General features: G+C 29.7%; 1 protein-coding gene across 1 annotated transcript; it reads left to right on the top strand.

Annotated features, from left to right (window-relative positions):
* Positions 1-3065: 3065 nt before the first annotated feature.
* LOC145045805 (serine carboxypeptidase-like 13) lies at positions 3066-8079 on the top strand. Its single transcript, XM_078994120.1, has 14 exons — positions 3066-3259; positions 3332-3477; positions 4198-4274; positions 4387-4509; positions 4594-4696; positions 5142-5179; positions 5279-5380; positions 5476-5562; positions 5637-5711; positions 5804-5875; positions 6644-6792; positions 7209-7322; positions 7481-7535; positions 7865-8079. Exons 1-14 carry the CDS (start codon positions 3129-3131, stop codon positions 7958-7960), a joined length of 1368 nt encoding a protein of 455 aa, XP_078850246.1. The 5' UTR covers positions 3066-3128; the 3' UTR covers positions 7961-8079.
* Positions 8080-13851: the final 5772 nt, after the last annotated feature.

The raw sequence follows: 13851 nt of genomic DNA, 5'->3' as shown, positions 1-13851 counted from the left end.
GACTTTAGTTGACTTTGACTTGATCGAAATTTGACGGTTGTCACACCGGTCGTCTTACCGGTTCGATGGTTCAGATGGTCCAACCGGTCAGACCGGTCTCAAAAACCGGGAAAACCGGATGATGTCATAATTATATTTAATTATATAAAAATACAAAAAATAAAAAAAAAATAATTTTTTTTAAATTTCCGGTTTTGACCGGTTTTGCCGGTTCAACCGGTTTTTACTGGTTTTCACCGGTTCAAATGAATACCGGTTTTTTGGCATTTAAGAACCGGATCCGGGACCGGTTCCCGGTTGAACCGGTCGATCCGGCCGGTCCGGTCCGGTTTTCAAAACATGGGTTGTGACCAATAGGCTTTATTAAGAAGTAGGAAGAACTCAAATGTATAATGACAATTTTAGTTTTAGATGACTAAAATTTGATGTTGAAAATGATTTGAATAATTTGTATAAATATTGTCCCATGTTTTGAAAACAGGTTCTTAGAAACCTAAAAACAATTTATCAATGTGAACCAATGAAAACGGGTTAAACCGGTTAAAAAAGATATTCCAATTTTTTTTTTTTTCATTTTTTGTATTTTTTATATAATTAAAATTAATAATAATGTAATTATGATATTATCTATTTTTTTTTTTTCAGTTTTTGAGATCGATCCAACCGGTTAGACCAATTGAACGATTTGATATGTCAGTCGGTATGGTCTATGGTGGGATTTTTAAAACCTTAATGTCAAAGCATATATTTTAAATGTACATTTAAATACGCTAAAAAAATTTGTAAGAAAAAAAACACTGATATTTACAAAAGTAAGAAAGATACTAAAAAATTGAAATAAAAATTCAAAGTAAAAAAATGGATATTTAAAATAAATAAATATAAGTAAGAAAAATTAAGAATCCTCTTAAGGTTTTTTTGCCACTTATCTAATTCTAAAATTTTTTACCACATGTAATTTTGTGAGTTTTTTTTTTTTTTTATAAATTAATTCTACATGTCATTTTGTAGTTGCTTTGTACTAAATAAGATTAATTAATTAATTACTGTATTTGTTCTATTAATTTCGAAAATACAAATTGTAAATGCTATATATACATTTTTTTAATATGATATCATAAATACGCATCCGATTTTGATTGTGTCACCTCAAATTCTAAACTATTCGAATATATACTTTCCAAAATAATACCATGTTTCTTATATTGTATTATAGTTTACCATATAATTACTAAACATACACCAATTTCTTGACACATTGATTGGTGTTTTAAAGTCAAACATTAAGTTAAATCATAGAAGTCAATATATATGGATCAAAAGTCATTTGAAGTTTAAGTACAATCTCTTAAATAGTTTTGATAAAATAAGAATAACTACAATCCGAAACAAAATTTAAATGACTCTATAATTGATAAATTTAATATAATTCATTAGGCTAAACATAAATTTAATATAATTCATTAAGCTAAACGGAGTGGGATTGTTACCTCACTTGCTAAAAAGACGCTAAGGATGGAGCACACCACCCCTAACACTCGCTAGGGAGGCCGCTACAATTTATTCATTATATGCATGACGAGAAGTGAGAGAAAGAAATAAACTATCCTGATTGGTTGAATTGATATTGGAAAATCCTTTCATTTTTGGCGGTTAGGAAGTGTCGAAAGCTTTTAGATGAAATTTGCTGCATTTTAAATAGATAATTGAGAAAGAAGATAAAGAATTTACATAACTAGTTCCCAAAGTTTCAACAATGGTTTTTTTGTCCCAAAGTATAAGCAACTTGGTACTTTTTGTTCAAAAATAGAAACCTTTTAATTTAGTATTATGTTTTAAATTAACTTAAAATTTTCTATTTAAATATTAAGTGTTGTCTTTTAAATAAAATAAATTTTATGTAATATTAAATGTTTGTGTATTAAAAAAAATAGAATTTATGTAATATTGAATGTTTGCGTATTAAAAAAATAAAACTTAATTAAAATTGAAAAAGTAAAAAAAAAAAAGAATGCTAAGAGTGTTACCACTCATTATAAAATTTTAAGAATTATATGTTAAGACAAAAAATGATGTGACATTCAAAAAAATGATATATCAAGATGCTAGGAGTATTATCACTCATTTTAGCCTTATAATCAATTAATTTTTGATTTAATAGAAATTTAATTTTCACAGATCTGATGCCTAATAAAAAAAACATTGCTTATAAATATTTTCCAAACTACACTAAATATATATTTTTTTGAATAACGCTTTTGTGATCAAACACTCGAGTATCCCGTTTGTTGGTCAACGATCGATCTAAGACCATCTCCAACCTACTGTCATTCTCTATAATTTCCTTTATTTCTTCTCTCAATCCTCTCCAACCCTACCACATTTTTTCCCATTTTGAGGGAAATGAATAGTATAACACAAAATATGGTGTTATACTATTCATTTACTCCAAAATGGGGATGTAATTTGAATTGTTGGTTTTAGAATCTCATTTTACATATTTATACATTTTTGGTTTTTTTGCTTACTAATTATTATTTAAATGTAATATTTAATACTTATAATATTGTGTTATATATTAAATCATATTAATTAATTATAAATATAAATTTTTTTTTTGTGTATCAAATTCATATTAAAATTTAAATATATATTGAAAATTTTAAAACATAATTACGTATTTTACAAAAGCTTATAATTACGTATTATAAATATAATATTATTTATTTAATATTAATGTTATGAAAAAAAAAATATAAACTATATATTTGTTAAAACCAAATTAATAGAAGAGATGTATTTAATAATTTATATACATTAAAAGAATGAAATTACACAAACGATCCCATCTCTATATAAGTTAATAATTTGTATAAGTTAGAAGATACGTATTTAATAATTTAACTTATATAAATTATTAATAATTTAATAATTTATATAAGTTAAAATGAAAATTGTTTGGAGATGACGAGCTTACAAAATTACACAAACGATCCCATCTCTCCTCTTTTTGCACACCAAACCACGATGGCACATCACATCTCCACATATCCACACTTACACCTACTTATTACACATGTCTACATAAACACGTTACACCTACTACTTACGCAGAGACAACTCTCGATATGGAATCAAAACACACTCTCGTTTCCCTTCTGATAATCTTTGCACTTTCCATAAGCGCATCAAACTCAAAGTCAATCATCAAGAGACTCCCCGGTTTTGATGGTGATCTTCCTTTCAGTCTGGAAACCGGGTATGTCTCCGTTTTCATTGTCTTAACTGTTTCAGACAACTCTTAAATTAATTACTCTTGTTCTCTCGAAAGATACATTGGAGTTGGCAAAGATGAAGCAGTTCAGATCTTTTACTATTTCGTTGAGTCTGAAAGAAACCCATCGGAAGACCCTCTTCTTCTTTACCTCACCGGTGGGCCCGGCACTTCTGTACTTTACTCCATGATGTATCAAATAGGTAATCTTGTAACTATAATTCTTGTCTGCATTCAATTTATTTATCTATTGCAAAAACCAACCATATTAATTACACATACACACACACTAGAATAAACAATCTCCGGCAGTGACTTCGCCGGAGCTTCTAAAATCTTCGTCGACGCTGTTTCTGTTGTTGTTCACATCGCAACACAGATCCACCTTCCAAGAAACCCTCGCCGGAAACCTAGCTTCCACCGGCGTTGACTTCACCGGAGTGTGATCTTGTCTCCTAAACTATATCACTACGTTCCTCATGTTCATGGTTACAAGAATCTAATTTCAAGACTAATTTTTCAGTTTGTTGCTAACATATGAGATCATTAATGTTCGATGAATTTTTTGTCTGGATAACATTTATTAGATGAGGAACAAATTTGTTAACTTTTCAAAAAGTACACTTACATTAATTTAGTGGTTTGATCCGAGTTTTGTGTCAATCACGTGATATATTTATTGGTTATGATTGTTAATTATTTTTAATTTTAGCATGGTTTTGAATTTTAGCATTTTTTTACCAAACATGCAAAATTAAATCGTACTTTAAGGACATTTGTTTCCAAATTTAAAGGCATTGAAGTCTATTATTAAGTTACTTTAATAAGTAATACCAAATTGAATTTTAGCATTTTTGACCAAACATATCAGAATTTATTTACCCACAATTCATTAAAATTAACTAACCAATTTTCTTTTGTAGGTCCACTCAATTTCAATTTGGAAACTTCAACGGAGGATAACATTACATTGAAGTTGAATCCATATCCATGGAATAAGGTTCACATTCTCTCACCCGAAACATTTTTCTAAAAATTAATGTTATAATCCTATGGATTTTATGTTCTACATGAACGTTTTTTTACATACAATTAATCTTGTAATTTTGTAGGTTGCGAATATGTTATTCATAGATGCACCAGCGGGAGCAGGGTTCTCATATTCAACGACATACGAAGGAACGATTTGCAGTGATTCCCTTCTAGCTTCATATGCTTATGATTTTTTACGAAAGGTTTTGTAATAACTTCTATTAATTTATTATTATATTGTCTTATTTAATTTGAAATTTATTTTGTTTTACATGTTAATTATACAGTGGTTTACGGATCACCCTAGGTTTCTCAGCAATCCGTTTTACGTATCAGGGATTTCATACATGGGGATTATCATACCAAATGTCGCTTTAAATGTATATAAAGGTAATATCTCTAACTATGGTTTTCAATTTTTAGGGGTTGCTCTTGTTGATCATGATGATGAGTTTACTCATTTCCACTTCTCTTTGAGTGTAATATAATTGGTCATAAGTTGCCTAAATTGGAATTCTTTTAAAAGGAAAAAGATTATTTTAGAAAGAGAGAAGAATAACAAAAACTAACATTTGTTGTATTGGACAATTTGTTTGGACTATATGGTTTGGATATTCGAATTTTTTGATTGTGTTACACCAAGACCGTTTTATTAAAATGAGAACTAGATAATCCAGAAAAATGAATAACAATTTCTTATATACGTTTATTCATTTGTTTATTTATTACATGTACTCCTATTGTGCGTTAGATTTTATCATTAATTTCATAGTTGTTAATTGCCAAAAGGCTTGATTTTTCTAACATTATGTTTGTGATGTCGGGTACTTTGTAGGCAATGAACGTGGAAATCAACCACAACTAAATATGAAAGTAATATGCAAACTTTATAACGTTATTTACAAATATTATTATATAAAAGGAAATATAGAATGTCATATTAACTAATGTTTTTTTTTTTGCATTATATAGGGAGTCATTAGCGTTTCCCCTTTAACTGATAAGTTCAATGATTTTAATTCAAGATTTGAGTTTGCTTATCGGCTATCACTAATATCAACCGATATTTATGAGGTAATGAAAAATATTAATACCAAAATATGACCATCTATTTCTCAAGGTAACCACTATTTATTTTGTCATTTGATTATATTTGTTTCATATTTCAGTCTACAAAACAAACATGTAAAGGTAACTATATCTCCAATGATGTAGACAATGTCCTTTGCTGGAATAATCTCCAACAGGTGGAAGAGGTATACAAATATCATTTTGTAAGATCTTATACAAGTTTATGTAGCACAAGTTTAATTCAAAATTCCATTTTTAGGCCACAAGCAAGATCAACTTAGAGAACATATTAGATCCAATGTGTGATACAACATACACGGACCCAACTTGTCGAGTAATTTTTCTTTTTCAAATACTCAAATCAACACATAGTTTTCCCATATATGATTCTTTTATTGACTTTACCGTTATTTTTTCTTTGTTTAGGAAGCTAGGTATGTATTTATAGGAATCTGGGCAAACAAAAAGGAAGTTCAGAAAGCTCTCCATGTTCGTGAGGTATGTTATATATAATCGTATGTGTATATATCTATGTATATATGTATATGTAATGTTTTAAAAACCGGTTTGAACCGGCCGGTCGTACCGGGAACCGGGGGAGGGAGCGGTTCAACTATCACCGGTTTTACATTGATTTCTGAACCGGATTGAACCGGCCGGTTTTTAGAAAAACCCGGTTGAACCAGTTAATCCGAATAAAAACACATGAAAAAGAATTATTTACATAATAAGTTTTGATGGTTTTTTTACAAATCTATTTAGTTTTCTCTAAATAAAAACATATGGTAAATGTTATAAAGTTTTTTGATGTGGTTGTATTCATCTAAAACTATATTTGGTTTCAGTATTATATTTTATTTTCTTTTTAGCATATATGGATTGATGTAAAACACTAAAACTTATGGTTATGTGTTATTTTATTATATTTTAATTCATTTACAACTTATTTTTATGTGTATTTTTAATGTTTGAACTTGTAAATATCAAATTCATAATTTATATATGTATGTATGTGTAGGAAAATAGAAAAAAAAACATGAAAAATATAGAAACCGGTTCACTCGGCAGTTGAACCGGGAACCGGTCAACATACCGGTTCAACTAAAAACCGAGTTTTTAAAACATTGTGTATATGTCCCCAGGATATATATATACAACTCATTCACATGCAAACTGCTAGATTTGATCTTACTTTGTGTTACAACTCATTCACACAAAACATGCTATTACTTCAACAATCTTAAATGACTTTCTTTATATATACAGGGAACAATAGAAAATTGGGTGATTAAAAACGATAGTATTCATTACGATATGGGGAAAAAGGACACAGAATGTTACTCATACGATGTGTTCACTACTATCCCCACCCACAAACAACTTCTTGCCAAGAAATGCAAATATTTGATCATATGGTAATACTCATACTTTAGAAAGATAATATTCTCGTTTCATTATTACAAAAAGGTTACTTTTGTATATTTATTTATATAGGAGGTTCTACTTAAAAAAATTTAATAGCAACAGAATTAAAGTAAATCCTTTTAAAAATGTCATTATTTTTCTAAATATTATAAACACCACGTTGCCTTCTAATGACCATTGATTTAATAAATCAATGGCCATTTTTGTTTTTAATCTTTCTCGAAAACACTCACACACACATACACACACACACACACACACATATATATATATATATATATATATATATATATATATATATATATATATATATATATATATATATATATATATATAATGTTTTTGTTTTGGTAATTGCTATATATATATCTTATATGTGTCTTTCTTGAAAAATTCAAATGCACAGTGGTGATCATGACATGACATTTCCACATGTGGGCACAGAGAAGTGGATTAGTAATCTTAATCTCCCGGTAGAGAAGCAATGGGAACCATGGTTTGTTAATGACCAAATCGCAGGGTGAGCAAAAAATTTTAGAATATTTTAGTAAAATACTTTCATATTATTTTTATTTGATCTGTGTTTATCTTTAATTCCAATTAATTAATTTCATTAAAATGATGCATTTTTGCCTTGGGAACTAATCATGCAAACTGGTCATTCAATGTCTTTTGTAGATATCAGAGGACATATGTACTGAGAGAATACTCATTAAAATATGCAACTATTAAGGTAAGAAACACGACATTTAAACTTACTCTACTGGTATGCGTCTTATTAGTCAGTTGACGACATCATGATCTATTTGAAGCAAACTTTAATTATTAGGGAAGTGTGGGCATTTGGTTAAGTGTTTTTAGTAATTTGTCCCCGTTAAATATGAATGATTTTCCTTTTAATCAATAATAACAACATAGGTAATGTAAATGTATGTAATTTATCTATGAATAATAACTATAATAAAATTATAAGGGACTTTTTGTAATTTAAGCGAATAAATCTTTTTTTTTTTTTTTTTTCTGTCTCCAATTTTAATTCTTTTGGGTTCTGCTGTTATGCAGGGTGCAGGTCACGGGGTGGCATTGTACAAGCCTGAAGAAGCTTTGACTATGGTGGATGGGTGGCTTGCTTCTCATACTTATTCAAGTGACTCTTGAGCAAAATATTTGTATAAGACTATTGCCACTATCAATGCTTCAGTGATGCCTTGTAATTTTGTATTAGGATTTTTATTTCCAAAGCATTGAAATGATGCCTCGTGATTTTGCCTTTAAAAGTTGCGCTTACAACGTATTGAATAGCTAGTACTATGTACCACAAAAAATCAATCAATATGTCACCAACCAAATAAACATTGTTGGTGTAAAAATATTATGGTATTACTATATATATATATATATATATATATATATATATATATATATATATATATATATATATATATATATATATATATATATAGGGTTAGGTTCATGTGAGACGGCCTAATTTTCTGAAACCATGAGACGTATTTTTTTATTTTTTTTTATTTTTTTTAGTTAATTCAAGTTCCGAAAATAATATTTAAAAAAAGAATTTTTTGATTTTTCCATTTATTTTGCATTTTAAAATTATTTTTAGAATATGTACAGTATAATATTCTATTTAGAATATTTTACATTCTATTTAGAATATTTTACGTATTTTTCAAAAAAAATATATTTTTTTTTAATTTTATTTATTTATTTTTAGTTAATTCAAGTTCTAAAAATAATATTTAAATTTTTTTTTTTTAGATTTTTTCATTTATTTTGCATTTTAAAATTAATTTTTAGAATATGTCAGTGTAATATTCTATTTAGAATATTTTATGTATTTAAAAAAAACGGAATTTTTATTTATTTATTTTTATTTTTATTTTATTTTATTTTTATTTTTTTTAGTTAATTCAAGTTCCGAAAATAATATTTTAAAATTTTTTTTTTGGATTTTTCCATTTATTTTGTATTTTAAAATTATTTTTAGATTTGGTCTCACGGTCTCACAAAATTAGAATGGTCTTAAATGAACCTGAACATATATATATATATATATATATATATATATATATATATATATATATATATATATATATATATATATATATATAAGATTTAAGTTATTAATAAGCAATAAAAGTTAATTTATATGATTAATGATTTACACGATCATATTACAATTAAATGAGCAATGAAAATTTTACATGGATTTCTAAATAATTGGATATTTTACATGAGTAAATAACCATAAGTTTTCTCTTGAAATTATAACACAATAAACACACACTTATGTCACAAGAATTGACAAAAAAAATTAATATCAAATCATCAATCTCAATTCATTACAACCAAGTTTTTCATAGTAGGAATTGCAACAACTTCAGGGGCAAAGAACTGTAGCAACAATAAAATGGAGTATCAACACCGATGATATTTTAGTCAAAGCACAAACAACTTACATTACATAGTTAACACGAACAATTTTATCCACTCAGATAACAGAAACCGTTTAGCAACGATGGTCAACAAACGTAAAAATTCAAACTTTTCAATTAATATTTTTTAAGTTTTAGAAACATACACCTATAAATATGAAAAGTAGCTTTAAACATCCACCTAATGTTCTGTCAATTTCTAATTCGCACGAGATATTAGTGTTTTAAGGCCTTGTTTGATAGCCTCTTAATTGGAGAATTAAGAGGCAATCTCTTAATTTTTAAGATCCAGACCGTTTGGTAATATCTGAATTTATAGCTCTTAATTTGGGAGTTGCCTCTTAATTTTTAAGATATTGGGGCGTCTCTGAATTAAAAAAAATGACGCGCGTTCCTCTTTTGCCCTGCTACTCCACTTCTTTCCTCTTCTCCTTCTTTCACAAATGCCGACCCATCCTTCCAACTGCATTTCCGATCGTACGACTACAACCCTCTGCTATCCCCTCGACATCAGCCGACCACTGCCACTGCTTGTGCGGCCATCTCCGACGACAATCAAACCCTCCAACCCATTACTCATCGATTCTTTCTCTCTCGCCTCTCAAGCTGTGCACATAATCGCATAATCAACTCTTCGCTTCTCTACATCGTCTCTCTCCGGTCGCTACCGCTATTCCCTGAACCAACTCCGTTCTTCTCCGAGATAACGAGTTGCTCCATCCACCAGCGACTTTGCTGTCGAAAACCCCTCCGGTTGCAGGTGAGACTTTCTTCCTCTTTACCCTAAAACTTAATAATAAGAGTTGAATATGTTTTTTCTGGAATGTTTAGCTTATACCAGATTTGGATTGGGTTTTAAGTGTTGGTGTATGTATAAATTTTGATAAAATTGTTATTAGGAGCATTAATTTCAGTTTCTTTGCCTATAAATTGATTATTAACTTGTGTACATGTTGCTAATCGGCAATTTCTTGCTGAAATTGAAGATGTTTTGATGAAATTGTTTGTTGATTTCATATGATGGTCATATATTCTCTTTATGAACATTTAGATGGTCTTATGATTTCTCTTGATATGAGTTGAAAAGTTTGTTGTTGAAATCAATAGTTCATATGACTTGTTTATTGGGAATCATTAGTTCATATGATTTTTATTGTTTCTTAAAAATTCAGACCCTCTTAAAAATTCAGACCTCTTGAAAATTCAGATCTTAAAAATTCAGATCCTGCCAAACAGCCCCTAAGCCACTACCTCTCATCCGTCCACACTTTCTAATACACAATTCGTAAAGAAGAACCCTATATGAAAAAAAAAATCCATTTCCATGTCATTAAAAACATATAATTAGTTATAAATCTTAAGATTTGAAGATAATGAAATACGAAAAATTAACCCATAATATCAAGATTTATATATTCATCCCATACTTCACATCTTGACATTTGACATTATATAACACACATTTATTTATGTTGTCAAAATTATTTACTAACAAAGAAAAAATTTTGACAAACATACCTACAAGCTAGATCTTCGCTAAGCATAAATAGCAAGGTTATACATGTTTAAAATATCAAGAAATATGTAACCACAAAGACATATGACAACCTGTTGGAAGGGCCAACTGTATTTTTATTTCTTATAACAAGAGTACATGTGATGCTTTATTATTCTCTTAAAATACATTTCTATCATAACTTTCCTATTGGAATCAGTGTTCTTGTTTCTTGTAAGGCATTCCGTTGCAAGCAATCTTGATATAAACCATGACTTTACATCAAATCAATGGTCACTACCACAAAATATGTTTATGTTCCTAAATAAATTATACATGAAAAAGAAACAAAATGGTAAATAAAAATAAGGGCGGTTTCCTACTATATTGGAAAATTAAGAACAATCTAATAAATACATTTGTGGGTAATAATCCAATTTATAAATGCATAAAGCATAAAGTTTGACTTTTCATGTCAAACGTTTAAGATTTGAAGTCAGATTTATCCGAAATCTCTAAACATTTATGTTGTATTCGGTTACTACCCTTAAAGTTACAAAAATGCAACGAAAGGTAGAATTTTTTTTTTTCTTAAATCCGTATAGTATCCATATTATTAAAGTTTTTAAACTTATGTTTGTGTGTTCCATTTACTCAGCTACTTTAAATTTTGAGCTTATGTTAGAAATTAATAAAATCATTCTTGATCGAGTTTTCAGTCTCAACCATTCACAAAAGCCTCATTTACATTTCAGAATTTTTAAGAATATGAATTTTTCATTCATAAAACCTCTATACATGTTCTTATATACCATTATCAACATGTATCAATCAAATTTATTGGCAGCCAAACATGTTGGTACTAACTATATTTGATATAGTAGTGGTAACAAAAATTTTGTACTAACTATATTTGATACGATAGATGGTTCAACGAAAAAATGTTGGGTATTGTATCAATTCCACCCTTAGAAATAACACATACACATTTTTTTAACAATTGTGGAGATCTTTGATGTTTCAGCCTTGAGGTGAAGCTTTCATAGAACTTCTTAGTTTCTTCCATCCCTGTTACATTCCCAAAACAATAAACGTTAGAAAGAATGACAATAATGTTTATAACAATCTAGAGGTGAGTCGTGCTTATTAGATTAACACTTTTTTATTAAGTACTTCATCCCTTCAACCAAGAGCTATAACTCTCAAATCTGAATTTTCTAAGTGACTTAATAGATAAAATTTTAAAATTTATTCATTTCCATGAATATCCTCCAAGGTTACAACTACTTACTCATATGTGAAGAACTTTCTCAACTGAGAAACATGAAAAGTGACGTGGATCTGATTGAGCTTCCCAAGCAACTCTAATCAAAAGCATCTGAATGGAGAAAAGACTAAAGGGACTCGACGAGTTCCATAGTCAACTCGGCGATTCCGAGTCTGTAGGAAGACTTGGCAAGTCAGCTAGGGTTTTCCCGACTGTTGAACATGCATGAACTCGATGAGGTGCAGGGAAACTTGACAAGTCGATGGGGGATTTCACGACTTCTCGAGTTCAGGAAGGACTCGACGAGTTGGGTCAACATGGATTGTTGACCTTGACCATTGACTTGGACTTTGACCAAGGGTTGACTAGTTGACTTATGGGGCATTTTGGGAAACTGGAAATTTATGGATATGGTTCTATGGTGAATACAGGTGGTGGAGTTTGTGGAGGTGATCTGAGAATTGAGCTTATCACTTCAGCGCAACAATTATGAGGTGAGTTATCCTCACTATATCTAATGGGTCTAAGGCACCAATGTCGACCCTTATCGGATTTGTATTTGGGTTTATTGCATGGTATGCCCAATGGTTTACATTGTGGTGGTTAGGATGGTGATATGCTTAGTGACATGGTTAGGTTGGTATGTTGGTATATAGGATGATGTTATGTTAGTGACCGGTTAGCTCTGTATCTTGGTAATAGGATGTTGTTATGATTAGTGATCTGTTAGATCGGTTTAACTGTTATATATGCTAGTGTATGATATGTATGTGCACATGTTTGTTGATTAGGGTTGGGTTGAGACGGTCCTGCTTTGTGCTGAAGGCCAACAGACCCAGATAAACTGCAGGCCCTGCAAAGGGGTTCAGTTAGGCCGAAGGCCCATCGAGCGGTCTGGATATGTTGTAGGCCCTACGAGGTAGTCCAAACGTGTTGAAGGCTCGGAGAGCGGTCCAGATAGGCTGAAGGCCTGCGAGGCGGTCTAGTCAGGCTGAAGGCTTATTATGCATGTTGTTTGCTTATATGTTTATATGGCATGGTTATATCTGTATGGTGTTGGTATTTTGGGGGTAACTCTCTAAGCCTTTGAGCTTACATATATCAATTATTGTTTCAGGTACTTCGAATGATCGCGGGAAGGCGAAGGCGTGACCGTACACTTCCTTGATTTATGATTGTGATTTCTGCAAACTCTGATATCATACTATTTTGAAAACAAATTGTAATAACTTAATGGTCTTTAAGTTTTCTAAAAATTTCAAATTTGGCATGATTTTTATTGATGTTACAAGCTTCTAATGAGGTTTAACAAAAAATATAAATAACGCCTTAAAGGTATTGTGTTCACGGATTATATATCATCCATTAAAATGCTAAGGTTATAGGATAAAACAAAAAAAAATTCAAAAATCATAAAAATAATCAGATTGATGTTTTGTTCTCATCCGCCCTAAATGATGAAAGTGAAGTCGCCATTTCTGTTGTAAGAATAGTTTTTGTGATATTTTCTAAAGTAATACAATAGTCCCCTTTTAAAAATTTCCTTTTTAGGCCTAGAAAAAAAAGAGTTATTTCTAAGTTTCTTTGTTTGGGCCTGAAGAAAAATCCATAATTTATTGAGTAATTTAGTTACAAATCATGATTATATTAAAATCTAAGCAGATATTGGAGAAATAAATCCACAACACTTTCCATTTTTTGAGCCCTTATTGGTGTCCTTGAAGCCTTGGAAGGAAGAAAGAAGAAGCAGTGAGACAAGATTCAACAAGATAGTCATCATCCTTTGTGTTGTCAATATTTTAGACCTTTGTAACTATCTAAGACTCGATTTTTA

This window comes from Lactuca saligna, chromosome 1 (genome assembly GCF_052625555.1).
Source record: "Lactuca saligna cultivar CGN05327 chromosome 1, ASM5262555v1, whole genome shotgun sequence".
NCBI lineage: Eukaryota > Viridiplantae > Streptophyta > Magnoliopsida > Asterales > Asteraceae > Lactuca > Lactuca saligna.
Note: the sequence above shows the minus strand (reverse complement) of the source record. Positions and strands in the feature narration are given on the sequence as shown.

What these genes read in the sequence shown, in the direction of transcription:
- LOC145045805 (XM_078994120.1), top strand. Translation starts at nt 3,129, where the DNA reads ATGGAATCAAAACACACTCTCGTTTCCCTTCTGATAATCTTTGCACTT. An exon ending in ACACGGACCCAACTTGTCGA is followed by an intron (nt 5,712 to 5,803) that starts GTAATTTTTCTT and finishes TTCTTTGTTTAG; the next exon opens with GAAGCTAGGTATGTATTTAT. An exon ending in AAGCTCTCCATGTTCGTGAG is followed by an intron (nt 5,876 to 6,643) that starts GTATGTTATATA and finishes TTATATATACAG; the next exon opens with GGAACAATAGAAAATTGGGT.